The 26,745-nt window shown below is 35.1% G+C and overlaps 3 protein-coding genes and 1 non-coding gene across 7 annotated transcripts; 2 read left to right on the top strand and 2 right to left on the bottom strand.

The window, feature by feature from the left end:
- Positions 1-28: 28 nt before the first annotated feature.
- On the top strand, positions 29-14,277 carry LOC11425381 (importin beta-like SAD2 homolog). The gene is made up of 21 exons (XM_039833115.1): positions 29-274; positions 361-536; positions 635-802; positions 1,246-1,356; positions 1,435-1,512; positions 3,292-3,488; positions 3,567-3,627; positions 3,920-3,994; positions 4,127-4,204; positions 4,296-4,358; positions 4,431-4,514; positions 4,592-4,764; positions 9,230-9,269; positions 9,360-9,503; positions 9,635-9,754; positions 9,841-10,056; positions 10,857-11,039; positions 11,384-12,068; positions 12,995-13,200; positions 13,358-13,496; positions 13,787-14,277. Exons 1-21 carry the CDS (start codon positions 133-135, stop codon positions 13,939-13,941), a joined length of 3,294 nt encoding a protein of 1,097 aa, XP_039689049.1. The 5' UTR covers positions 29-132; the 3' UTR covers positions 13,942-14,277.
- A 1,905-nt stretch (positions 14,278-16,182) lies between these two features.
- LOC11422902 (uncharacterized) lies at positions 16,183-18,883 on the bottom strand. The gene is made up of 3 exons (XR_005645647.1): positions 18,479-18,883; positions 18,260-18,295; positions 16,183-16,492 (listed from the first exon to the last, which is right to left on the bottom strand). It is a non-coding gene; the product is annotated as an uncharacterized protein (transcript).
- A 69-nt stretch (positions 18,884-18,952) lies between these two features.
- LOC120575787 (serine protease SPPA, chloroplastic) lies at positions 18,953-19,950 on the bottom strand. The gene is made up of 2 exons (XM_039832826.1): positions 19,006-19,950; positions 18,953-18,964 (listed from the first exon to the last, which is right to left on the bottom strand). Exons 1-2 carry the CDS (start codon positions 19,948-19,950, stop codon positions 18,953-18,955), a joined length of 957 nt encoding a protein of 318 aa, XP_039688760.1.
- A 2,979-nt stretch (positions 19,951-22,929) lies between these two features.
- LOC11421867 (uncharacterized) lies at positions 22,930-26,508 on the top strand. Of its 4 annotated transcripts, none has more exons than XR_003011165.2 (5): positions 22,930-23,418; positions 23,522-23,657; positions 24,697-25,588; positions 25,664-26,033; positions 26,135-26,508. XR_003011165.2 is itself a non-coding variant. In XM_024781496.2 (2 exons), exons 1-2 carry the CDS (start codon positions 25,782-25,784, stop codon positions 26,378-26,380), a joined length of 498 nt encoding a protein of 165 aa, XP_024637264.1. In that variant the 5' UTR covers positions 23,664-25,781; the 3' UTR covers positions 26,381-26,505. The 4 variants fall into 4 exon arrangements, 1 of the variants encoding a protein (XP_024637264.1); XR_003011166.2 differs by having other exon boundaries at positions 24,697-24,857; positions 25,377-26,033; positions 26,135-26,506; XR_003011163.2 differs by having other exon boundaries at positions 24,697-26,033.
- Positions 26,509-26,745: the final 237 nt, after the last annotated feature.

The raw sequence follows: 26,745 nt of genomic DNA, 5'->3' as shown, positions 1-26,745 counted from the left end.
ATTACAAAATATATATTTTTTCAAGCAATATATACTCAGAAATGTTCCCTTCCCGCCAATACGTTAGACTGAAACTAGGGTTTTCAGATTGCGGAAAGTATCTGTGAGCTGTGCGCAACACCACGAATTTCCATGGCGGAGATTACTCTCATCGCTCATCTTCTCAACCAAACCCTCAGCCCCGACGCCACCGCCGTTCACACCTCCACCTCCGAGCTCGACCGTCTCTCCGTCGCTCCTCACTTCCCTTTCCATCTCCTCTCCATTTCCGCCGGTAATTTTCCCAAATCTTCATCCTCCACCTCCGATTCATTTTTTCTCTAACTACTTTCAATTGATCTTATTCTCAATTCTCAACAGGAGGTGAAAATCAAGGTCAGAAAATCGCTGCTGCTACCTATCTCAAAAATCACACGCGACGCAATGTTGATAGCACCGGCGCCACACCTTCGAATGTTAGCAAGGAGTTTAAGGATCAGCTTATGCAAGCTTTGCTTCGAGTTGAATTTCCTGTTCTCAAGATTTTAGTTGAAGTGGTTGGTGTTTCTTTTTTTTTTTTTACTATCTCTAATTTTAGTTGGATTTGCTTTGATTTGTTTATTTATTTGTATTCTAAGATTTTTCGATGTGGCAGTTCCGAATCGTTGCTGCTGCTGATTTTGTGAAACATAGTTTATGGCCGGAACTTGTGCCGAATCTGCAATCTGCTATTCAGAATAGCCATCTTATCAATGGTTCAAACTCCACATGGAATACCATCAATGCACTTATTGTTCTTCATGCGCTTCTTAGACCCTTTCAGGTAATCGAAATTCACTGTTGGTGGCTTTGATAATTTGGAAATTTCTGTTAATCGATGTAATTTGTTCATGATGTGCTTTTTATGTGAACTGAGTGCTTGTCACTTATAATAAAACAATTTGTGTAAAATCTCTGTATATTATAGTAAGGAGAGTAAACCAAATAGAGGGTAGTCAGATTATTAGAGGCGGAGGGAGAACTAAAAAAACTACAAGAGAAACTATTAAGAAAGACTAGAGATCAATGAGTTGGAATGCAGTATGGTATATGAAAGAAAATTATGTCGTAATTTGATCCATGTAGCCGACCTCACTTAGTGGAATAAAGCTTGGTTGTTGTTGTTATTGTTGTCGTATTGTTAGTAGAGATCATAATGGGGTGCTTTACCTTTTTCTGAAGAAGAATGGGGGTGCTTTGCCTTATATCTTAATGCACTTTCTGCAGTATTTTTTGAATCCCAAAGTTCCGAAGGAGCCCGTACCACCACAATTGGAGCTCGTATCAAAAGAAATTCTCGTGCCCTTGCTTGGTGTATTTCATCAATTTGTTGGAAAGGTATATATATATTTTTTTGCTTTACTCGCTATTTCTCATGAAATTCACTTCTGATTGATTTTATGATGCATGAGTCAGGCCGTAGCTAACCATGACACAGCTGACAGAGAAATGGAGAAAGCCATCCTCACAATATGCAAATGCCTACATTTTGCAGTAAGTAATGGTTTGACATGTCTATAGTTGTCGTCTTGTTGATATACGTAGGTAATGGTTTGACATGTCTATATGCTAAAGCATCTAATCCAAACAACATTTTTTTTTTGAAACAGTTCTAATCCAAACAACATTATTCAGTTATTTTCTGGTTTTTTTCCTGATGTTGATCCACTTGTGGAATAGTTTTTGTTATTATTGTCTAATAACTCGGAATTGTTAATTTTTTGCTCATCACCTTCAATAGGCATTTCTGAAGTCTCAATGCAAATTCTTCCCAATTTTTTTGAATTTTTGCACACAAGCCATGTCAATATTACAGAGTTGCTTTTGAAAGATGATTTTTGAACTATGTAAACAGACTTACTACTGTTTGAATGTCTTTCTCGTTCAAAACTGAAGAGTATAGAAGAGAGCCTAGCTCAATAACACATAATAAACTATTTACTATTCTCTAACAAATTCCATATTGACATGCAAAGCTCAGCACAGTTCATTATGATATAACAACACATGCTTTCCTTAAATTATATGTGGATGAAATTGAGATGGAAGGCTGACCGTTTGTTTGTTGAGTAATTTAAGCTAATGTCCTTGAACGAAATATTTCTCATTTTGGTTAATTTTCTCTAATTTGATCTTCCAACAGTTTATACTTTTTTTTAGACTAGGAACTAGGAATAGCTATTAAAGTAAGTATAGATACGTGTCAGTTGCTGCTGCATTGCGAGAAGCAGGGCCGGCCCTGTGGCTGTGCAACAAGGCCCTTTGCACAGGGAATAAAAATTAAATGGGATCAGGGCCTAAATTTCTCTCAGATTAATTACTATAATTTTATTACTGCATTTGGTTGTGGAAGATGGTCAGCGCTTCTTTAATGTGCGTAAGACCAACACACCACTAGTGCATCGTTCTTCACTGCACGTTACAAAGTTATTCACTAGTTCATATTTATATCCAATTTCCCCCCCTTATTTACTCAACACCTCCGATGTGGGGCTTAAGGTATCCGGTATGTATTATGCATACATTGCAAATCTCTTCTTTTCTTTTCACTTTCGGTCTATCTTATTCTTTTTTTTTTCTACCCATCACTTTCGAACTACTTACTTTTTCCTCTTCTCTTAAAGTTGAATTACATTTTTAAAAATACTATCATTAGTGTATTATATTATAAATTACTAATTACTAATAATTAAATATAAAATATACTTATTTAACACTTGATTGACATTCAAATTGAGCTTTTATTTTTTGTTAACAAATTATGTTTGTCAACGTTAAATTTTATTAATGATATATTAATATTTTTCAACACTTGCTTTGTTGTTGATAATTTTTTTTTTCGGTAAATGTTGTTGATATTTTTTATTCATTGTGTACTGATTATCGATATAACGTACCGACTATGTATATACCATGTATTGAATACTTTAAGGGCTCCGTACCGCATATCCGAACAAGTAGATTACAAATGGCAGTAAATAATTCCTGAGGTCCTAAATTCTAATAATAATTCCGAGTGCTGAAAATTTAAAATTAGGACAGGGTCTCCAAAATTTTCGGGATGGCCTTGGTGAGAAGTTGTTTATTCTCGTGAAAAAGAAACCTTTCAGCTATTGTAACCTTTTATTTCACTTTTGGTATTTGGTTCATGATCGTATGCATAGTTTTCTCTCCTCCTTCTGAATTTACGGTCTTTATGTGCTAAATACATTTTATACCATTATTAATATGACGTTTTTGAATTTATTTCTAATCGGACATTCCTACTTACAGGTAAAGTCCTATATGCCATCAACTCTAGCTCCTCTACTGAATTCGCTTAGTAGGGATCTAATGAGCATTTTGAGTTGTCTGAGTTTTGATTGTACAGTCACTCAAGAAGATGTGTATTTGACTAGATGGAAGTCTGGAAAAAGAAGTCTACTTATTTTCTCTTCCCTCGTCACACGGCATAGGAAACATTCTGACAAGTAATAAAGTTTCTGAATATTTTAATTTTTCGGATATAAGCATGATATTGTATAATGAAATATATCCTCTATTTTCAGGTTGATGCCAGATATTATAAATTGTGCTCTAAACATAGTCAAATTTAGCAAACATACCAGCGTAAGATAATATTCTTAATTTTGTTCTTAATAATTGATTTGTTGTTGGCTTGAATAATGGTTATGCTTGTTATTTCCAGTACCTGGACTACCAAAATTCTAACGAATATACTTCCTTTAACTGGTGTCAGCTCACCATTTATATTTGCTAACCACTTGTATTAATTTTCCACACGGCTTGCGAATCTTCTGTTATCTATAACTTGATTCTAGACTTGTGCAGCCTTGATTTTGTAATTATATTTCTTATTTTTCGACATTTCAGAATCTGAACAGTCTCATTCCTTTTGCAGATACTTCCTTTCCTTTTAGAGAGGATTCTCTCCTTAGGTTTTGATGTAATTTCAAATGTGCTGGAGACTGGCCCTGTAAGTTATTTAAATTTTATTCAATTGCAATTTATTTGCAATTACAGTTTCTATTGTGAGGATGCTTTGAATTTTGTAATTTACATATTCTTCAGAATATGTCTTAAATACGTTATTTTTCAATTAACACAGGGATGGAGGTTAGTTTCTCCTCATTTTACAACTCTATTGGAATCTGCAATCTTTCCAGCATTGGTAATGAATGAGAAGGTCAGTTCTTATTTCGTAGAAATAACAGGGATGGACTTTTTTTCTCAAGAGACCTGTTCTCATTAATGTCTTATGGAAATGTAACATGTAGGACATGTCGGAGTGGGAAGAAGATGCTGATGAGTATATACGGAAGAATCTTCCTTCAGATATAGTATGAACATGATTTTTTTTGTTATTGTTTTACATAACTTGTTCTGATTTCTGACTGGAATTTTTTGTTCAGGATGAAATTTGTGGATGGAGGGAGGATTTATTCACTTCCAGAAAAAGTGCAGTTAACTTACTTGGTGTTATTTCAATGTCAAAGGTTACTTCTTGATAAAAATTTACTGAGCTATGCCCCTTGGTTATTACCGTAGTTGATGTGGTCATTAATTTTTGTAGGGGCCACCAATGGAGACTTCCATCGACAGTTTATCAGCCAAACGTAAAAAGGGTCAAAAGAACAAAAAAAGCAATCAGCGCCGTTCTATGGGGGAGTTATTGGTGCTTCCTTTTTTGTCTAAATTTCCCTTTCCTTCTGATTCCAACATGTCTAAAAAAAAAGTCCTAAATGAGTGAGTTTTTATGTATGCTTCACATGTATATGCCTACCTGATCAATTAATTGCAAAAAAAAAATAAAAATAAAAATAGATTTTTACATGGACTTACTTTTAAGATCTATTGCACATCCTATGTTGACCAATTACTTTGTTCATTTTTTACACATTCCTTGCTAGCAATGTAATTGTGAAATACTGAATAATTTTGCCTATTTGTTTTTGAATCATTTTAAATGAATTTCTTAGCCAAGTTTAGTCAATTGAATTTATATTCTCTGAATTTATACCCTCTTGAATGTAAATATTTCTCATAATATTGAAAGGAATGAAAACGTTCTAAATAGGAATGCAATCCTATCATAACTCCTAATGATACTAACAGATCATACTATATTAAATATAATAAATATCAATATCTCAACACTCCCCCTCAAGGTGGAGCATACATATCATATGCATCCATCTTGTCACATATGTAAGTTAGTAAAGATATCTGCAAGTTGATCCTTAGAATTGACAAATGAGGTTTTGATGACTCTAGAGAGAATCTTTTCCCTAATGAAATGACAGTCGACTTCTATATGCTTTGATCTCTCATGAAAAACCGGATTGGAGGAGAGGTGTAAAGCTGATTGATTATCACATACGAGTTCCATCTGACCAACCTTACAAAAACTTAATTCTTGCAGTAAATGTTTTAACCGCACAAGCTCACTTGTAGCATGAGCCATTGCTCGATACTCGGCCTCTGTACTTGATCGAGCAACGACTGTTTGCTTTTTGCTCTTCCATGAAATGAGATTTCCACCCACAAAAATACAATAACCAGAAGTAGACCGTCTATCACTTGCATCTCCTGCCCAATCGGCATCTGAATACCCAACGATATTAGTGTGGCCTCTATCAGTGAAAACAAGTCCTTTTCCAGGTGCTCTTTTAATGTACTTAAGAATTCGAACAACTGCATTCCAATGACTGTCACACGGAGAGTTAAGGAACTGACTTACTACGCTAACTGGAAAAGATATGCCAGGTCTCATTAGGGTAAGATAATTCAATTTTCCCACTAGTCTCCGGTATCTTCTTGGATCGGAATAAGGTTCCCCCTGGTCAGGAAGGAGCTTCACATTAGGATCCATAAGAGTGTCGGCTGGTTTGCAATCTATAAGGCATGTCTCCTCTAAAATATCAAGGGCATATTTTCTCTGAGAGATAGCAATGCCTGACTTTGATTGAGCCACCTCAATCCCAAGAAAGTAACGTAGAGGACCTAAGTCCTTAGTCTGAAAGTTTTGAAATAGGTGTTGTTTTAAGGCTTTGATACCTTCATAATCATTACCGGTAATCACAATATCATCAACATAAACTACAAGATAGATATATTGATTTGATGATGAACATTTAAGAAAGACAGAATGATCCAATTCGCAACGGGTCATCCCAAACTGCTGCAAAACTTTGCTAAATCAACCAAACCAAGCCCGAGGTGATTGTTTCAGGCCATATAAGGACTTCTGCAATTTGCACACCAGACTACGCCCCCTTCAGCAACAAACCCAGGAGGTTGCTCCATATAAATCTCTTCTTCCAGGTCACCATGCAAGAAAGCATTCTTGATATCCAACTGAAATAAAAGCCAACGTTTCATGGCAGCCATAGCTATAAAGAGGCGAACAGATGTCATCTTTGCAACTGGTGAGAAGATATCGCTGTAATCTTGACCATAGACCTGAGTATAGCCTTTAGCCACTAATCGAGCCTTTAATCGATCTTGTCCGTCAGGTCCCACTTTGACATTAAACACCCACGTGCAACCAACAACAGATTTTCCAGGAGGAGGTGGAACAAGCTCCCAAGTATGGTTGGATTCCAAAGCTACCATTTCATCAATCATGGCTTGTTTCCATCCTTGGTGAGATAATGCTTCATGAACTGTCTTAGGAATTGAGGCAGATGAAAGCGCAGAAACAAAAGCAAAGTAGGAAGGAGACAATCGGTCGTAACTCAAAAAGTTGTAAACAGGATGAGGATTAGAGGTTGACTTTTACCTTTATGAAGAGCAATAGGCAAGTCATTAGAAGGCTCGGGTGGGACCACAATAGGAGAGGAGATTGGAACAGTAGCCGAATCACTAGAATCAGTAGCAATAGTCTTTGTAGCTGAATCATTAGAATCAATAGGAGATGTTTCTGGAGCTTCAACATGTCGACGCTCATAAATATTACCGTAACGGCGGAACTCATGGTTACCTTGTAACTGTGGAGAACTTTGAGTAGAGACAGATGGCTCAAATATTGGGTGAAATAGAGGAATAGGTATTACCTGAGAATCGGTAACATCAGTTGTAGAACTAGATGTAGTGGGTGAAGCAAAGAATGGTGTATCCTCGAAGAAAGTAACATTTGCTGAAATATAAAACCGATGTGTAGATGGAGAATAACACCAATACCCCTTTTGGGTTCTAGAATAGCCCAAAAACACACATTTGACAGCTCGTGCATACAATTTATCGTGACTAGGAGTGAGATCATGAACAAAACATGTAGAGCCGAACACACGAAGTGGGACTCTGTACAAAGGGTCCTTAGGAAATAAAAGTGAGTGTGGAATCTCATTATCCAATACTGAGGATGGCATACGGTTTATCAAATAACAAGCAGTGAGAATAGCATCACCCCAAAGTTTAAAACGTGCATGGGCATTGATCAATAAGGTTCGAGCTGTATCAACTAAATGACGATGTTTTCTTTCGGCGACGCCATTTTGTTGTGGTGTGTGGGGACAACTGGATTGATGTATGATACCAAGAGAAGCCATGAAAGAGTTGAATGGTGCAGAAAAATATTCTTTTGCATTGTCACTCCGCAAAATTCGAATTCCTTTTCCAAATTGGTTCTTTATCTCTGAACAAAATGTCTGAAAGGCACCAAATAATTGTGAACGGTCCTTCAGGAAAGTGATCCAGGTGCATCTAGAAAAATCATCAATGAAAGTGACATGATATCTATATCCCAAAGTAGACAACACCCGACTAGGACCCCACACATCAGAATGAACAATATCAAAGGGAGACTTGGATCTTTTATTGGGACTGCTTGAGAAAGATGCTCTAACATGTTTGCCAAGTTGACATGACTCACAATCCAATGACTTCAAATGTGAAAATTGAGGAATCAACACCTTTAACTTATCTAAACTTGGATGACCCAAACAACAATGAATCATATCTGGAGATGCAGAAACACCACAAATAGTGGATGATTGACTATGATGGTAATAAAGACCCTGTGATACAGATCCTGTTCCAATTGTCTTTCCTGTATTACAATCTTGTATACAGAAAGACTTGGAAGAAAATGTTATGGAACAATTGAGAGAGTTTGATATCAAATTAAAAGGACAACCAGGTACAAATAACACATAATTCAATGATAGAGATGGCAGAGGTGAGGCCTGACCAATACCAGTAACTTGTGCCTTAGAACCATTAGCAAGGGTAATACTATGAGGTATATTTGGAGATGACAAGTTAGAGATAAGAGAGGGATTGCCGACTACATGTTTGGAAGCACCAAAATCTAAAATCCATGATCCAACGCAGTGAGAAAGACAAGCTGTAGAATTACCAAAAAGAGCCAAAGTGTCCGGAGATAAAATTGGTTGGACAACCATCATACCACTAAACCAAAAACCTTTGAATGACGTCCAAAGACAAATCTGCAGCAACCAAGATGAAACACAATAAAAGTGGCAGACTAAAGTGAGCAGAGAATGACCCACGAAGCCTGAAACGCAGATGATGACGGTGATGATTGAAAGCAGCGGGAAGGCAGCGCGTCGATTGATGTTTGATGGCGGAAAGCAGATCGGCGCTGTCTGATTCTAATTCCAGAGCGCGTGTCTATGTCGGTGGCTCCGACAACTGTCAGCGGTGGTTGTGCTCTCACAGCTGACTTGAGACCAAACAAACTAAGAAAAAAAAAACTAGGGTTAGCCTTGTCGGCAGAACCCAAAGAAAAACCTTGCTCTAGATACCATCTTGAATATGAATATTTCTCATAATATTGAAAGGAATGAAAACCGACTATTTATATACATGAGATCTGATCTAAATATGAATGCAATCCTATCATAACTCCTAATGATACTAACAGATCATACTATATTAAATATAATAAATATCAATATCTCAACATACCCATTTGATGCCTTTACATATCTTGCGGAGATCATGTCTTTTGTTTGTGTTTTTTAAAGTGTTCTTGATTGAAGGGGACATGTTTTTGTTGTGTATGTGTCCATTTACTGTTTAGTGCTTATTTCCTTTCATTTTCTGCTTTTCTTTAATGTTTCCTCCTGTACTTGTTGCCAGTATCATGTTATAAGCAGTCCCTTATTCCTGTATATATTAGTTTAGTTGATATTTTTATTAATAATTATATGGCACCTTATTCTCGTTGCATCATCATATATGGCAGTTACTTTGGGGTACTGATGGCATATGGCGGTCTGCAAGATGTGAGGACGTTTCACCTTTTGTTGAAAAAGGCTTAAGTTTTTCGAAGTTAAATTTTCAAAAGGATATTGTAAAACTCTCTTCTTTTACAGTTTTTGAAAGATCAAGAATCTGGATTTGTAACAATGCTCATTCGAACACGGATTTTACCACTGTATACCATAGCTGTTTCTGTACCACACCTCATTGCTAGTGCAAACTGGGTGCTTGGAGAACTAGGTTCCTGTCTACCAGAGGTAAGATACGCTCAATCTAGCTATCATAACTCAAGCAAGTTTGATTTCATACGGAGTTTCAATATTGTTTTCATGTATCTGTTGTGATATAATCATGAAAACTTGGTATCTAACCTTCTGTGTCCTTTCAGGAGATGAGTGCTGATGTATATTCTCAATTGCATATGGCATTGATTATGCCGGATAAGCAGGATACTTCTTGTTATCCTGTGCGGGTTTCTGCTGCTGGGGCAATAACTACACTACTTGATGTGAGCTTTTAGTTCCCTGATTTTGTCAATAGAACGTTGTTATTTCTTTTCCTTTTTCACTGACCTGATTCTGCTTCTCTTTTCAGAATGACTATAAGCCCCCTGATTTTCTACCCCTTCTCCAAGTAATAGTTAGCAACATTGGAAATGATGAGAGCGATAGCTCCATCTTATTTCAGCTTCTCACTTCCATCATGGAAGTTGGAGAGGAGAAAGTTTCAGTCCATATCCCACACATCATCCCATCTCTCGTGGGTTCAGTCTCAAAATGGCTAACGTCCAGTCTGGAGCCTTGGCCTCAGGTGTGTGTTGACCTTGTTTTTTTTTTTATTGATTTGGAATAATTTATATTTGATGTTTCATAAAAAGCACTTGTAGAACCCTCCTTTAAAAGCTAGCTGTCAAAGGGAAACAACTAATTCACTTAAACACTTCATCAAATATCTCATGCTACTTGACATGGGACTTAGCCACTCCGTAATACTCAAGTCCTTATTATAGCACCACCCTTGAGAGCCGATGTTGTGGCAACTACCCTCTTCGATGTTTCACTAAACCTTTTTTTGAGTCTGCTGATCTACAATGCTTCACTAGACAATGACAAGTGTCAACCAGCTCTGGTAATATTCGACAATCATTCAAGCACTTGGAGAACCCTCCTTTATAAGCCAGCTATCAAGGGAAAAGTTCCAAACCATTTGAATACTCCACTGAGCATCTCATGCTACCCAGTGTGGGACTTATGCACCCTGTAATACCCAATTCCATGTTTTATCTCTATCTGAATAAGTGGTTTCCAGTATAGTAGTTTGAACAATTTGATTAACATTACATTTTCCTTTTTTTATTTACACCTCCAAGTGCCTCAATGGCTCAATCCGCGTCAAATTCCAAAATAATGTAGAAGGTTGCCTCAGTGGTGACCTTGAGCACATTGTTTTTGGTGTCTTCAATGATGTATTTACCTTGCAATTTTGATCAGTTGCTTTGTTTGATGATTCCAGATTTCTTATTTATTTTTTATCATGCTGAAATTGTCACTAGCTTATTAAGTTGAGGTAACACAAGTACTACTTTTGATCTGAGTATGTAACTTCAATAGGTGGTTGAGCGTGGAATTGCTGCTCTGGCAGTTATGGGTCAGACATGGGAAGACTCTAGGCCTGAGGTATCTGATTCTGAATCAAATGATTTGCATGAAAAATGGGCTGTGGATCAGGCAGCAGTTGGCAAAGCTTTTGCTGCACTGTTGCAGCAGGTTTGGCTAACACCTTTATCCACACAGGTTAGTTTGGGCGCCTTGCTAAATTGAAATTTGATTTTCTTAAGAGTCCGGGAAGGAAAGCTGAGAAGATAGTTTGAATGGGTTTCTTGAAACAATACTTGTGAGGGGGAATTCATTCTCTTTTTGGAACTTTTCAAACGTCTTACAGCTGCCGTGACAATAAATTGCGTTAACTATATGCACTTCTAGTTTAGATCCTATTTTCTGTACATTCAAACTGTTTGTGCTGATTAGGCTTTTTGCTTTTAATATTAATTACTTGCCTTTAATTTAGACATACATTATAATCATACGAAATATATTCGATGTTAGTTTTTTTGAAGTGCTTTTCTGAATTTAATAAGGATGAACAAGACCAGAATTTTCCGAATTCATCATGCATAGAAGATTTGTCAACTTTGTTACGGTCTGTCATGCTATCTATTGATGGAAATCACTTGATTCAAGAGCTTAAAGTGTCAGAACTGCTGTCAGTTTGGTCTGCAATGATTGCAGAGTGGCATGCATGGGAAGAATCAGAGGATTTGTCAATTTTTGATGTGATTAAAGAAATTGTGAATTTAGATGGTTCATACAAGCTGAAAAACTTTCTTGTAAAAGAGATTCCACCCCCTCCAGCTCCACCTGTGCCTGAACGTTCAATTGTAGAAGGAATTGCCACGTTTGTTAGTGAGGCTATTAAGCAATATCCTTCTGCCACATATAGAGCTTGCTCATGTGTCCATGCATTACTACATTGTCCAACATACTCAATTGAAACTGAAGGTGTAAAGCAGTCATTGGCTATTGTTTTTAGTCGGGCAGCATTCTCTCGCTTTGTTGAAGTTCGAAGCGAACCCAATTCACTTTGGAAGCCTCTATTGCTTGCTATATCTTCATGCTATTTGTGTTATCCTGAAATTGTAGAAGGTATAATGGAAAAAGGTGAAGATGGGGGTATCACAATTTGGGCATCAGCATTGTGTGATGTATCCAGCAGCTCCTTTGAGGCTACTGGTCTGACAACAGAGTCCGAGATGAAGTTAATTGGTAAGTATTTACTTTCAGCTCTGACTATAATTCAAAAAATATTTAGGGCCTTTTTGAATGGGTTTTGGTTTTTAGTTTTTAAATTCTATTTTTGAAATTAATTAATTTTAAAAAACAGTTTTTAAAAAACAAATAAAAAAAAACTTGTTTGGTATTCTCGATTAGAGAACAGTTTTGGAGAATATAAAATAAAAAAACTTGTTTGATGATAGTTCTACCACTTCAAAACATACACGCAAGACAACACAAAGTTCCGTATTATTACGTTTATATGCCATTAATGAAAATGACCAATTCTCCGTGTTTTTGCGACTAACAAAATCAAGTGCAAAAAAGAGAAAACTGAAACTAGAAAATGTTTCAGGTGTTTTGGTTTTAAACTTTTAAAAACAATGAAATTAAATAGCTTCCAAAAACAATTTTACAAAATACCATAATCAAACAAGTTGTTAACTTTTTCAATTTCCAAAAAACTAAACTGTTTTTAAAAACTAAATCAAACAGTTTTACAAAATATTATCTTTTTCTAAATATTGGCTTGCTTAATTATTAGATATCTTGATTATATGCTTCCATTGATCGCCCTTCCACCTGCTCAATTTTATCCTCCAAATTCTCTTGTTAAGCAATTTAAACCTCTGATATTCTGGCTATAGTTGTTTGTGGTGAAACTAAATGTTTAAGTGCAAACTTATCTAGTCACATACACCTTGATTGGGGGCACTATATTCCATTGAATTCATGTCGACCGTACATAGTTGACATTTTAACTGTAAATTGTTTGAAGGTGCATCATCTCAAGTTCTAAAAGTTTGGTGGTACTGTGGTAGCACACTTTGTTGTTTATTCCTTACTAATACACACAGTCAGACAGTTTGTTGTTTTTAACAAACGTGTTTTTAATTTATTTATTGGGTGGATTTTAGTGATGACACTGGCGCGATTGATTGAGCAACTCCTGAAACAAGGGAAGTCGTGTGATGATTCAATTCAAAACTGCTTCACTTCATTAATGGAGGTATCCATTCAGTTGAAAGAATTACAAGATGAGAAAGGAGATGAAGAAGAGGATGAAGATGACGAGGATGAAGATGAGGATAGTGACGATGATGACTCCGAAGATTACGATGAGGTTAATCTTTACAGTTTCTTAATGTATATCAGTTTTTAGTGTTTTCATAGACTTATATCTCCTTTTGTCTACAAGGTTCTGTGATTAACATGTTCTCTTTCTTACTAAGTTTATTAATATTTAACAGTTCTTAATCATGCGGGTTTGTTTAAATTAGGACTCTGAGGTTGAAGAATATGAAGAAACGGAAGAAGAATTTCTTGACCGGTATGCTAAAGCTGCCGGGGCATTGGAAGATGGTTCAGTTATTATTGAAGAGGGGGAGGTCGAAGATCAAGAACTGGATATGGAATTAGGTAAGCCTTCTCCTATTTTTGTTATTTGGTACTTGCATCAATTTTATTAGTTGTATCTTGGTTCGGTGTAATTTGACTTAAGGTTGTTGAATCTCAGCGTTCAGAATAGTTTATTTTTTAGTATCATTTTCAGAAAATTAATGATGTTGAGAAAATGATTATGTTTGGATTTTCAGTTCCAGCTTTACTTGCTGTCTCCCAGGTTTAGTTTAGGGTTGCTTATTGACAACTTGATCATAGACTAAAAATGTGTGATTTAATCATCAATTGTTGTCATGATATGCCTACAGGTCAATTGCTTGACGTTGATGAGCAGAAAGTTGTATTGTCCTTGATAGACAAATACAATCATGTGCTTATACAAGGACAAGGTTTGCCGTCGCAGCTTGTCGTGAGTTTTCTGAATGCCTTCCCTGGGTGTGGTTTATATTTCCAGCAAAACTGAAGTTTGTTTTAATGTTTGCTGTCGGTGTTGTGTGTAAATTAGATTATTCACTCGAAAGATCAGGGTTTTAAATGTTTGTTCAAAGGAGCAGGTATTGTTATTTTTATTTTTTGGGGGGAGTATGGATTGGTTGGTTGCAATTCTCATTGATATGTATATTTATTTATTTATTCAATTGGGGAAAAGAGAAGGGTACTGTGTACCATGTATTTCAGCTTTGAGAGCTGAGGCATCATGTCACGAGCTAAAGTGTATTGTATAACAATTTTTCTGATGAGTTAAAGGTTCTGTGTGGCGACTCATCAGCTACTTCCGTGGCTGCCTCTACCTTGTAAATTCTTTCTTTTTTGCTGGAAGAGCAATAGCAATAACGCAGCCAACACAAAAAAAAAAAAAAAAAAAGGATTTTTAGTGTCCAATTAAAAAGGTGTTTCATGCTAATGCACACCTTCATAAAAATGACTAATGTGTTCTAGCAAAACCCGGTGTTGTTACAACACACCCATTGACTTTTGTGGATGTGTGTTTTTGCATGAAACACCTTTGGCATTTTAATGGTTATTTTTTTGACAATATCATAATCATTAATCAACATCACTCATTTAGTTTCATATTTAAACTTTCATTATATTGGAATGAAGATACATTCACATCCATGGAGAAATCGGAACCAATAAAATTGAAATGAGATTACAAATAAAAAGAAGAAAACTTCATATTTTGAAGATAGCTCCATAGCATTTTATTTAGAGTGGTGTTTTTATCTTTCAACAAATATGCAAGTTTTTGACCGTATGAGGTAACAAAACAGCCACGTGACATGAGCAAGGCAAGTCTAAGACAGACATAAACAAGAGCCTGGTCCTGTCATCGTTGGCTGCGGGTAAATGATGAAGACAAAGGTATTTTGAGTAAAAAAGAGCAGGAGAAGATCTATATTAATCGTTGGATATATCAAATGATTTATATTAATCGTTGAGAGAGTGGTGTAGACAATTTGATGGAGAAGATCTATATCCATTTATCCTTTATATTTGACTTTTTATATTAATCTCTCCGAGTATACGTAGTTGACCAAAATTGAATTATTTGTAGGAAATAACTGCATAGGCTAATACACGAATTAATTGTAATTCATTTATGAGATTAATATTTACACGTAAAAAATATTAATAATGATTAAGATTATAAGTCATCGTGAGTTTAACTCAATTGATATAGATAATGCATAATATATGAAGGTCGGGGTTCGAACCTCAAAAATCTAATTTATTCACCTTTAAAGGTGAATTTCTTAGCATTAGACTACTTGACAAAAATGATTAAGATCATCGTAATAATAATGCAGAGGCATTGACCAAAGGTAGCACATGATTGATGTTCTACCATTGAGGACTAAATGCACTTTCAACGCACAGCTTACTAAGGAGAGATTAGAGAGCAAGTGATGCAGAAGATATTATGCAGTTGTGTATGGCTACACACTAACATTCTACAAACATGGGAAGCTGAACAAGCTCCCATGTCTGATTTGTCTTCTTAGTCTGGTCTCCATAATTGGTAAGAAGTGCATAGGCTGCCAAGTATTCCTACCAAATTTGTTTCATGATTGACTGTGCTCTCTATCACGTACAATACAATAATCATGTACTCCAACTAAATCTTCAGGTTGATGGTCAATTTTAGTATCAAATCATTGTTCGACTTATGGTTCAGGCACTACCCGCACCAATAAGTTAGTTTTTACATATTTTTTTAGTTAAAAAAATAAAATAAAAAAATTGAACCAAACCAACCCAATGAAAAACAAGTAGGTTTGATTTGGTTAAATCGGGTTGACGATTAAGAATTTATTTAAAATATCTAACCAATTAACTTTTTCTTTCAAAAACTATATATATTTTCTTTTAACAATTGATAAATTAAATATGAATTTTTATCATTTTTGCACTTAAAAATTCAAAAACTAGCAGCAGCAGCTACTTCGCACCAACCACACATCGACAACTGTACTGCTTTATGCAGAACTTTCTGCGATAAATTACCACTGCCGCCGCCTAACAAACAGAGACACCTCAGAAAAATTAGGACCTCTCAAACAGACAACGGCCTCACCAAAACCCTGAACACTAAGACTGAGACCAGGCAAGCCACACACCGCTGCAATTTGACGGCACCGCAGCACCGGAAATTTTTTTAAAAACAGAAGCAAGATCCCTATCTGGACAGCCCAGATACGCGTACCGAAAACTACTTCCAGAGCCTCATAAAACTAATATCACGTCACTTTTAAGTACATTCCAAAGATAATATCTTCTGCAGTCTGTACATTCCGAACCATCACAGATCACTTTACAAGCTAGAATAGTTTTAATGATGCACAACTAATTCAAGCAGCTTGTCAAATTAGCTCAAAAAATTAAACAGAAGCATCTATGTCAAATTAGCTCAAAAAATTAGTTTAACCCTTCCTTCCCTTGCTCTGCACAAAGCCACAAGAGAACAAATTTCACCACCTTCATTATCCAGCTCTTAGTATCATCATCTCTCCCTGTATGGAACAAAAAATTAATTTAAATCCTTTGAATTTGTGAGTTTAGGTAACAGTTAATGTTGGTAGGTTATTTGTTATTTTTTTGGTATTTGTTGAATGTGGGAATTGAACTCAAATCTTGATCGTATTTGTTAGAGGTAAGAATCAAACTTGTTAAAGTAAGAAAGTAAATGGTTATCAATGATTTTTTTTAGAGGAGCGGTCATCAATGAATTGTTGATTAAAATATGAGTTTGTTACTTTCAATACAATTTGATCAACTTGCAATAACGGTATTAACGGCTAAAACTGTCAACTAACTAACTGCCACATAATTGGATCACTGACACTAAATTGATACAAAGCTCAAGTGTTTAACCCAATACATTGAATTGTATTCACAACACTCTCCTTCAATCCAATGTATATAAGTGTATAATGCTTAGCATCATTCTCTTTGAATGGGTCGATTCTTAATGCCTAGGTAAAAATGTCAGCAATCTCTATATCCGCCTATAGTCAGCAATCTCTAAAGCAGAACATACCAATACCAATACAATAAAAGCAACTAGGCACCACCTCCAAATTCTGCTGCAAACTACCAACATACCAACGACACATCCAACATACCATCTAGACCAGTCCTATAAAAGACAAACGAATACAAGCACAGATGCATATAGTGACTTAAACCTGACTCCTCCTAGTATAAATCATGCTAAACAGTACTATTCACAAAGTTGCAATGTATGCAAACAAAGAAGCAATACAGTGGCCCCCTCCACTACAAAATGCCACTCTGAGAAAACTACAGACCAAAACCGCGAAACAATCGAGATTCACACAGCTTATGCAGGAAATTTTTTTGCAGAAACATTACCACCACTCGCTTCCGAAACACAACACTTACAAGATAAGAAAAAAGCCACACCGTGAATATGTGACACGCACAAAAACTAGCAGCGGCCTACTACATCGCACCAACCACACATCGACAACCATACTGCATTATGCAGAACTTTCTGCGATAAATTACCACTGCCGCCGCTACCTAACAAACAGAGACACCTCAGAAAAATTGGGACCTCTCAAACAGACAACAGCCTCACCAAAACAGTGAACACTAAGACTGAGACCGCTGCATTTTGACAGCACCACAGCACCGGAAAAAAATTTAAAAACAAAAGCAAGATCCCTAACTACCACAAACTACCTTCCAGAGCCTCATAAAACTAATACTTTATTAAACGTTCCTAGAGCCTTAAACTTCGTTTTGATCTTGCTCATCATTTGGGGCCAACTCACCTAAATATTTTTCAATAAAAAAAAAAAAAAAAACAAATGCCCTAAAGTTTGAGATATAGCTGTGAATCCAATTTCATCAAGGAAAAATCTAACTTCCAATTTGTATATGTTCTAAACATAAAATATTTTAAATATAAAAAAATTGGAATCAAGAAGACTAAATAGTAAAGAACGGTGGTGGTTTTTTTGTATGTATATATATATTTTGAAAGTGTTTCTTTTGTAAAGTAGTTATTATTGTTAAGAGTTATTTTAAGAATGTTATCGGGACAACAAGACATAATATGAAGAAGACAAAATGAAGTGGAACTCAAATTGAAATGAAATTACCATACCCCTTGAAACAAAAGGCTATAAATACACATCTAGCAACATACACACAGCTCATGAGGTATTATTCATATGGTTCGATAAGACATGTATCCTATTGTAATAAAGTGAAAAGATGTAAGCAATGATAAAATTTAAAAATCCACTCACCACCCTCATTATCCAGCTCTAGGGTATCATCTCTCCCTGTATGGAACAAAAAATTACTTTAAATCTTTTGAATTTATGAGAGTTTAGGTAGCAGTAAAAAAGAATAATAAGACCTGAATATTATTGATGAACTAAATAGTAATGTTAGTATACAAATGATTGAAGATTTAATCCCTACTATACAATGACTTTTAAAAGTAATAAAATAGAAGAAATTACATCTTCCTGTACAACTCCTCAAACATCTCAAACACGAATACAGCAAACTGAATGATGTGACGCCTTAAAGCCTCAAAAACAGACTGATCATGCCTGGACAGGTCCTCAAGTCTAACAAGTGTATCCGCGGGTATTTTTGCTTTCACTTTTGCTATATAAATAGCATGCGAAAGTCCTCCATATGCATCGATTAGACCATTGGATAATGCTTCCTTGCCAGTCCAAATCCTTCTCTCAGCAATCTGTTTGGTGTGATATGCGCTTAATGATCTTGATAATGCGACGTTATCTAGAAAAGATTTGTATGAGTTTTCAATACCCTTCATGTGCCGCTCTGTTTCAAGTGGCAACCAGCGTCAGTGATCGGCTTCATGGACTCCAGCAAATAAGCCTCTTGAAAAAAATTCTTTGTTTTTATTATTCAACAGTGCATAGACGTTTCGAAAGTTGGCACGACTTAGAAACACACCAATACTACCTGTTAAGCTGAGTTCATTGGCAACAATAACATTCCCTGCCATTGCTACCATGTAACCACCACTATAACCATGATCATATATTGAACAAATGACAGGTATTTTCCTTGAAACATGCCTAATTTCCCTCCACAAAAGATCAGAGGTATACATGTCTCCGCCATGACTATCAACTCTGATAATCAAAGCCTTAAAAGTATTGGATGACCGAACTTGACGAATCTTTGTAATAATATTATCATCGGCTGGTATCAAGTATGAGGGATTTATACCTCCCGATACTCGGATAATAGCAATCCTTTCTTCTCCTTCGACTAGTCCAACAGTCCATTTTCGAACGCGAGAATATTGCTTCAAATCAACCAAATCACCAAATTTTCTACTAAGACTCGATATAAGCTCATCAGGTTCACATAAACCTGTTATCAGCCCAGCAACTACCCAATTCCTCAAATCAAATTGGTCACCAGATTGAAGAAAATCAAGCAAAAATTCCAATGATAATCCTCTTAAGGAAGAGAATTTACCAAGCCAGTGACAAATAACATCTGAAACAATTGCATCATCCGACTCAATCTTCTCTGCTGAACCCGGAGTGTCTTGTTTATACTTACCCATGGCTATCACCTCAGTTTCAACATACAAACTATAATCAATTAAATCTTGTTGAGCACTGCCACTATCACTTTCTAATCCTGAAGGACCACCACTACCATTTTCCGGCTTTGGCGGAGGTAAATATAGTTCATTGCAAAAGCAACCAATGTAAAGCCTTCTATAAATGGTCGTTGGAACAAAGGCGATGGCCAACTTGTCTGATTTTCTAAAATTGGTAATGTCAACACCAATTTCCTGTGCCATACCCCAACGACACTCAAAATCAATGTGTATGCGAATAAAGAGAGCAGAAACACGAGGATCGTGGGATGCCTTTCTTAGGTTCTCGCTAAACTCAATTAAAGACAGGAATACCTTAGACTCCGTCTTAGACTCCATTGAGGATTTGCTCACCGGACCGGATCTGCTCACGGCACCATCAACTAGCACACCTTTCAAATCTATAACAAGTACGCTTCCATTCTTCACACGCTCCGAAGGAAGTGCGAAACGAGTCTTAGGCTTTGTTTGCGAGTTTTGAGGGGAAGGAAAAGAAAGGCTAAGGAGGGGAAGGGAAGGAAAGGGAGGGAAGGGAGAGAGGAGGGAAAACCTTCCCCTTGTTTGGGAGTTAAAAAGCCAGTAAGGAAATGAGATGGAGGGCTTATGTTATAATTTTACTATTTTACCTTTTTTCCTCTTAAAATCAATACATTGTTATACTTCGTAATTTAACTTCTAATTTATTCAAAACAACATATCTCATGAAAAACAAATTATTACGATCTATTTTTAAAAAACAACTTATTCAAAACAACTTATTTATATAAAAAAAAAAAAAAACTTATTGCAATCACTTTTTAAAAACAACTTATTTATACAAAACAACTTATTACGGCCTCTTTTTAAAAAACATCTTATCTTATGAAAAACAAATTATTACGATCTTTTTTTAAAAAACAACTTATTCAAAACAGCTTATTTATACAAAACAGCTTATTATGACCTCTTTTAAAAAAAACAGCTTATTCAAAACAACTTAATACAATCTCTTTTTCAAAAACAACTTATCCAAAACATCTTATGTATACAAAATAGATTATTACGACCTCTTTTCAAAAAACAACTTATTCAAAACAGCTTATTTATACAAAATACCTTATTACAATCTCTTTTTCAAACACAACTTATTCAAAACAGCTTATTTATGCAAAACAGCTTAATACGATCTCTTTTTCAAAAACAACTTATTCAAAACAGCTTATTACGACCTCATTTTCAAAAACCACTTATTCAAAACAACTTATTTATACAAAACAACTTATTACGACCTCATTTTCAAAAATTGCTTATTCAAAACAACTTATTTATACAAAACAGCTTAATATGACCTCATTTTCAAAAACAGCTCATTCAAAACAGCTTATTTATACAAAACAGCTTAATACAACCTCATTTTAAAAAACCGCTTATTCAAAACAACTTATTTATACAAAACAACTTATTACGACCTCATTTTCAAAAATCGCTTATTCAAAACAACTTATTTATACAAAACCGCTTATTACGACCTCATTTTCAAAAACCTCTTATTCAAAACAACTTATTTATGCAAAACAACTTATAACGTCCTCTTTTCAAAAAATAACTTATTCAAAACTGCTTATTACGATCTCTTTTTTAAAAACAACTTATTTATGCAAAACAACTTATTACGACCTCTTTTTCAAAAACAACTTATGTTTTGTATCAATAAGTTGTTTTGAATAAGCTGTTTTTTGAAAAGAGGTCATAATAATTTGTTTTGCATAAATAAGCAGTTTTGAATAAGTTTTTTTTGCATAAATAAGCTGTTTTTTGAAAAGAGGTGATAATAAGCTGTTATGGATAAATAAGCTGTTTTGAAAATGAGGTCGTAATAAGCTGTTTTGTATAAATAAGCTATTTTGCATAAGCTGTTTTTGAAAAAGATATCTGATTAAGCTGTTTTGTATAAATAAGCTGTTTTGAATAAGCTGTTTTTGAAAAAGTGATCGTATTAAGCTGTTTTGCATAAATAAGTTGTTTTGAATAAGCTGTTTTTGAAAAAGTGATCATAATAAGCTGTTTTATATCAATAAGCTGTTTTGAATAAGTTGTTTTTGAAAAAGAGATCGTATTAAGCTGTTTTGCATAAATAAGTTGTTTTGAATAAGCTGTTTTTAAAAATGAGGTCGTCATAAGCTGTTTTGTATAAATAAGTTGTTTTGAATAAGCAGTTTTTGAAAATGAGGTCGTAATAAGCTGTTTTGTATCAATAAGCTGTTTTGAATAAGATGTTTTTGAAAATGAGATCGTATTAATCTGTTTGGTATAAATAAGTTGTTTTGAATAAGCGGTTTTTGAAAACTGTTTTGCTTAAATAAGCTGTTTTGAATAAGCTGTTTTTGAAAATGAGGTCGTAATAAGCTGTTTTGTATAAATAAGATGTTTTTGAAAATGAGATCGTATTAATCTGTTTGGTATAAATAAGTTGTTTTGAATAAGCGGTTTTTGAAAATGAGGTCGTAATAAGCTGTTTTGTATAAATAAATTGTCAAGCGGATGGTAGTTTCAGTGAGCAGAGCATCTTGCATGTGATCCTTCCTTAGCAATAAAATCTACACGCATATTTTGTTCTCTAAAAACATGCATCAATGTTGTATTTTCATTTTCATGTAAAACATCTCTAATGTGGAGGATGTCAGCAATCTAATGTGCAACATATGATCACGACCAACAATAATCAGGTCAATCGGTTCCAAACAATCACTTTCACAAATAATGTTGACATAGCCTTTTTTTACTACAAAAATCAAGACCTATCTGGATAGCGCGTAACTCAGCTAATAACGCATCACCTTCAGCTTCATAGTGAGAAAAATCAGCTATCCAATCTCCATCATGGTTGTGAACAACACCACCAACACCTAAACAACCAAACTATTCTAAAAAGCTACCATCATCAATATTGAGTTTGAGTGTATCTTTCAGAAGGGGATTCAATGAGCTAAGAGATGCACTGAGTGTGAGTCCAAACCATAATATATATTTCACATAATAATACATAAAATATATTTTTATAAGTGTGTTACTTACCCGTGCTTGGCACGGGCTCCATATTAGTTTAATATAAAATGAACAAGTTCCAAGACAAAGTTACTATATTTAACTTCTTAACAATTTGCACATGATAGAAAAACTCTTATATAAAAACATCAAAACATAAATCACTTTACATTTAACTCAAATTTATCCGGAATCAATTTTATAAAATCAATTCACTCAAAATCAAACACACTTTTAAATATTCTCAAAAATGATTATAGAGAGCACCTAAAACTATTTTGGTGGTTTACTCTTTCAAAATGTGTGATAGGAATGAATAATTGTGGTGAAAGACATGAGTGGTATCTAGTAACAAATGCAAAAACTTCATTAGACAAACATGAGCTTTATTATCATGTTTTTTTGGTAAATTGGAGCAAACAAAGAGGTTAGAAAAAAGGAAGAGAAAGTGTTGAATTCCCATCCCCACAGCACAAAAAGGTGGTAGCAAAAAAGTTCTTTTTGTACACACTGCGAATCTGCGATGATGGTGATCATGATGCCTCCTACCTGCTGCAATTCATTCTCATACACCATCACCACTCTCTCTTCTCCCTTTTCACTCACGCTTACTCTCTCTTCTGCAAATCCAACAACAACATGACAACAAACTTCTGAAACATCACAACAAACCAACCAAAACCCAACAACAACATGGAGATGGATAACAATAAGTGTGGATGTTGGTCTGTAGCTGTCAAAAGCTTGAAGCCAGATGGTCTTCAGGGCCATAGAGAATGGGTGGTTAGTAAAATATATGGCTTTGGGTTAGTAAATTGATGTCATATAGAAATTGTGTAGGACATGGTGGAGATTAGCATGTAACGTTGCACTTTGTTTATTGCAGGCTGAATTTGATTTTCTTGGACAGCTTCACCATCCTAACCTTGTGAAACTTATTGGTTACTGCATTGAAGATGATCAGCGGCTTCTTGTTTACGAGTTTATGACTCGTGGAAGTCTAGAAAATCATCTTTTCAGAAGTGAGTTTTCTCTTTAACTTGTGATATAAGAATTATATGGAATGTCTGTCTTATGTTATAAAGATTTCTAAGATTCTAGCACAAATCATTTCCTTTTTTGCTCAAAGAATAAACCAAAACCACTGAATTGTTACAAAGTGGTCTGGTTTGTTTAGTGTATAACTTTATGCAACAAGCTTTGAGTAAGTCTTTCTTGATATAGCAAAGTCGTTAAGATCCTGCAATGGTGTCAGAGCCTTCACAACTTCGTCCATGTTAGGACGGCTTTTAGGTTCTCTACTAAGGCAACTATAAGCTAACTGAGCAATTTTCTGCACTGCTTTTAAAGAATAATTTAGTTCCAAGCGAGGATCAACAAGTTGGTACAGTTTTCGCTTGTCAGCTAAATATGGTCTAGCCCATGAAACAAGATTTTGCTCCCCACTCGGACGCTTCTTGTCCATCGATCTTCTTCCTGTTAAAATCTTGAGTAACAAAACTCCGAAGCTATAAACATCGCTGTTAGAAGTTAAGTGTCCTGGTGAAAATACAAACAGAAAATTACATAACCGGTTAGTCCTCGTAGGTCTTGCAAAGGTTTCTACTGCATTTTATGGTGCCTGGATGGATTATTGATGTATAAAATCAAATTCAGTATGTTACATTGTTCAACTTAAGAGACTAAATTTATATTTCAGAAATCTGAAGGACTAAACTCACAACTCTTACAATTTTAAGGACTACAATGTTAATTTATTTTTTTCTTGTCCTTTCAAGCTGTTTACTCCTACATTTTTACCTGTCATGACATATTCTGGAGCAGCATAAACATAAGTTCCAACTCTGGTTGAAACATGTGTCTTGTCTCCTTGAGGTCCTGCTTTTGCTAGACCGAAATCTAAAAGCTTTGCGATATACTCCTATAAAACACTACACATTAGAAGCTAACCAAAAAAAAGAGAAAAAGATAGAGAAAGCTTTCTTCCTAAAAGACCCGATATCGCTTATTATAGCACATACCGTATCAAGCAGAATGTTTGATGTTTTGAAATCTCTATAGATGACTGGTTCTGGACCATTATGGAGGAAAGCCAATCCTTTAGCAGCCCCAAGTGCAATCTTCACCCTGTTGGACCATGGAAGAGGTACAGTTCCTTCAAAAATTAGGCAGCATCAGCATTCTTATTGTGAGACAAAGAGGAAAGAAAGCAAAACAGAACAGTAAGTTGCAATCATTTCATGTCTGTTATCAACAAACCATCGTTTTTTTATGTCAACCTATCTTTTGTCTTAAAAATGGCTTGATGTCACCATGGCAACTCTAATGCATTGACCCGTGGTTTTCTAATATGGGCAACTCTTTGTGACACAACGTTGTTTTTCTTAACTTTTTTTACACATGATTTTATAATTAAAAAAAATCAGATTTTCCTTTTTCACTTTCTAGTCTACTTAATGAAAATAACATAAAATTGGGTGAAAAATCATTTTTTTTTGACAAAAAAAATTGGGTGAAAAATTATGTTACTTTTGTTATGGAATAGGATAGGATGCCCATTATGTTGAATTATTGCCTAACATATCCTTTATTATAAAAGCTAGAGTTGTCTAGCTATCATGTTTGCCCTAATCTCTAGCTATTTTCCCTCCTAACCTGGAGTTTAATCTCAGCCGTTGATTCATATACATTGCTGTTTTAATCTCAACCGTTGATTCAAATTCATTTCCTCTCTCATACAGATAGGTCATAATGACCAATGAAAACATATTTAATGCTAATAAAACCACCATAACTCTTAACGATTGTCATCTCCCACCATTATCATCTCCTACCATTGAGATTGCTATCCGAGATAGAGTGATAGGAAGATATGTGTTTCAGGGTGAAATTTCCCTCAAATTTTACCACTAAAGTTAAATGTTCGTTCTTCACAGTGCATGTACAAAGACAGGTTTGTTTCACTTTATGATTTAATATTTTTTGTTGTTGTTGAAATCATGATTGCAGTTGTTCTTCCTTTTTTTAGTACACTGTCTGACTTCTAGGATGTCGGAGAACTACCACCATTTTTCGTCGCACAATATTTCTACGAGCTACCGGAGCAATGGCACTTGCTAGATGGTGATGGGAATACTCACAGTGTCATGTTCAACAAATCAGTTAGTCGGCCGTTGTTGACAGATGGTTGGAGTGCGTTGCGATTATTCTACGAATTTAGTGGCAGTAAGATTATTGCTTTCCAGTACCTTGGTGGAAGTAGATTTCAAATTTTTGTTTTTGCTCATAACATTACTCCAGTTGATTATCCACCGTATCATTCCATGAGTGAGGCGCCATCATGTTATTGTACCTTTGAAATTCCTATCGCTGGATATAGATCGACAAAATCACCGAAGGTTGTTTATTTATTTTTAATGCTATTAAATTAGATGTTCATATATGCTATTTTAACTAGGTATATTTTTGTATGTTAATCTGAATTTTTTGTTTTTATTAGGAACTACCCGATACTTTTGGCAAATTCCTTAGAGTGAAGCATCACGATTACGTCATGTTGTGCGGACCTTATGACAACATCATTCCTGTGAGACTCAAATATACAGATGATCCCGTACCAAATGTCATGTTCGGAAGAGGTTGGACGAGTTTTTGTGCTGCCAATGGTATTGACGGCGGAGACGTCTTGATTTTCAAGTGCAAGTGCGTCATGGACAAAAAATATGTTATCATATCCAAGCGTTGATAAACGCATGACTGGAGTTTTTTATTAATAATAGTATAAGTTAGCAAAGGATAGTTTAATTTCTTCTTTGAAAGAAAGAGTAATTTACTTTTTATTTTCAACTATTATCAGCTTTGCATCAATAAAATTGATTTATAAATTTGATTGTTGTCATATTGTAAATATACTCCATAGATGTTGGAAATTCTATTTGAAATTTACAGTTAGGCTATAACTCTCTGAAAATACATATTACTCGAAACGAATTTCTATTCGACGGCTAAGGATTTGTAGCTGCTGTCACTTTTTAGTTTTAGTTTCTGAAGTCTAAATTTTTTCAAATACATGCAATGTCCATGAATTATTTCCTATAATTTTACAAAGCA

Source organism: Medicago truncatula, chromosome 4 (genome assembly GCF_003473485.1).
Source record: "Medicago truncatula cultivar Jemalong A17 chromosome 4, MtrunA17r5.0-ANR, whole genome shotgun sequence".
NCBI classification, from domain to species: domain Eukaryota; kingdom Viridiplantae; phylum Streptophyta; class Magnoliopsida; order Fabales; family Fabaceae; genus Medicago; species Medicago truncatula.
This window is presented reverse-complemented; position numbering and strand designations above follow the sequence as displayed.

Coding starts and splice junctions, on each gene's coding strand:
- LOC120575787 (XM_039832826.1), bottom strand. CDS start 19,950: ATGGAGTCTAAGACGGAGTCTAAGGTATTCCTGTCTTTAATTGAGTTT.
- LOC11421867 (XM_024781496.2), top strand. CDS start 25,782: ATGTTCAACAAATCAGTTAGTCGGCCGTTGTTGACAGATGGTTGGAGT. Junction 26,034..26,134: donor GATCGACAAAATCACCGAAG/GTTGTTTATTTA, acceptor TGTTTTTATTAG/GAACTACCCGATACTTTTGG.
- LOC11425381 (XM_039833115.1), top strand. CDS start 133: ATGGCGGAGATTACTCTCATCGCTCATCTTCTCAACCAAACCCTCAGC. Junction 4,205..4,295: donor CATTGGTAATGAATGAGAAG/GTCAGTTCTTAT, acceptor TGTAACATGTAG/GACATGTCGGAGTGGGAAGA. Junction 4,765..9,229: donor AAAAAAAAAGTCCTAAATGA/GTGAGTTTTTAT, acceptor CATATATGGCAG/TTACTTTGGGGTACTGATGG.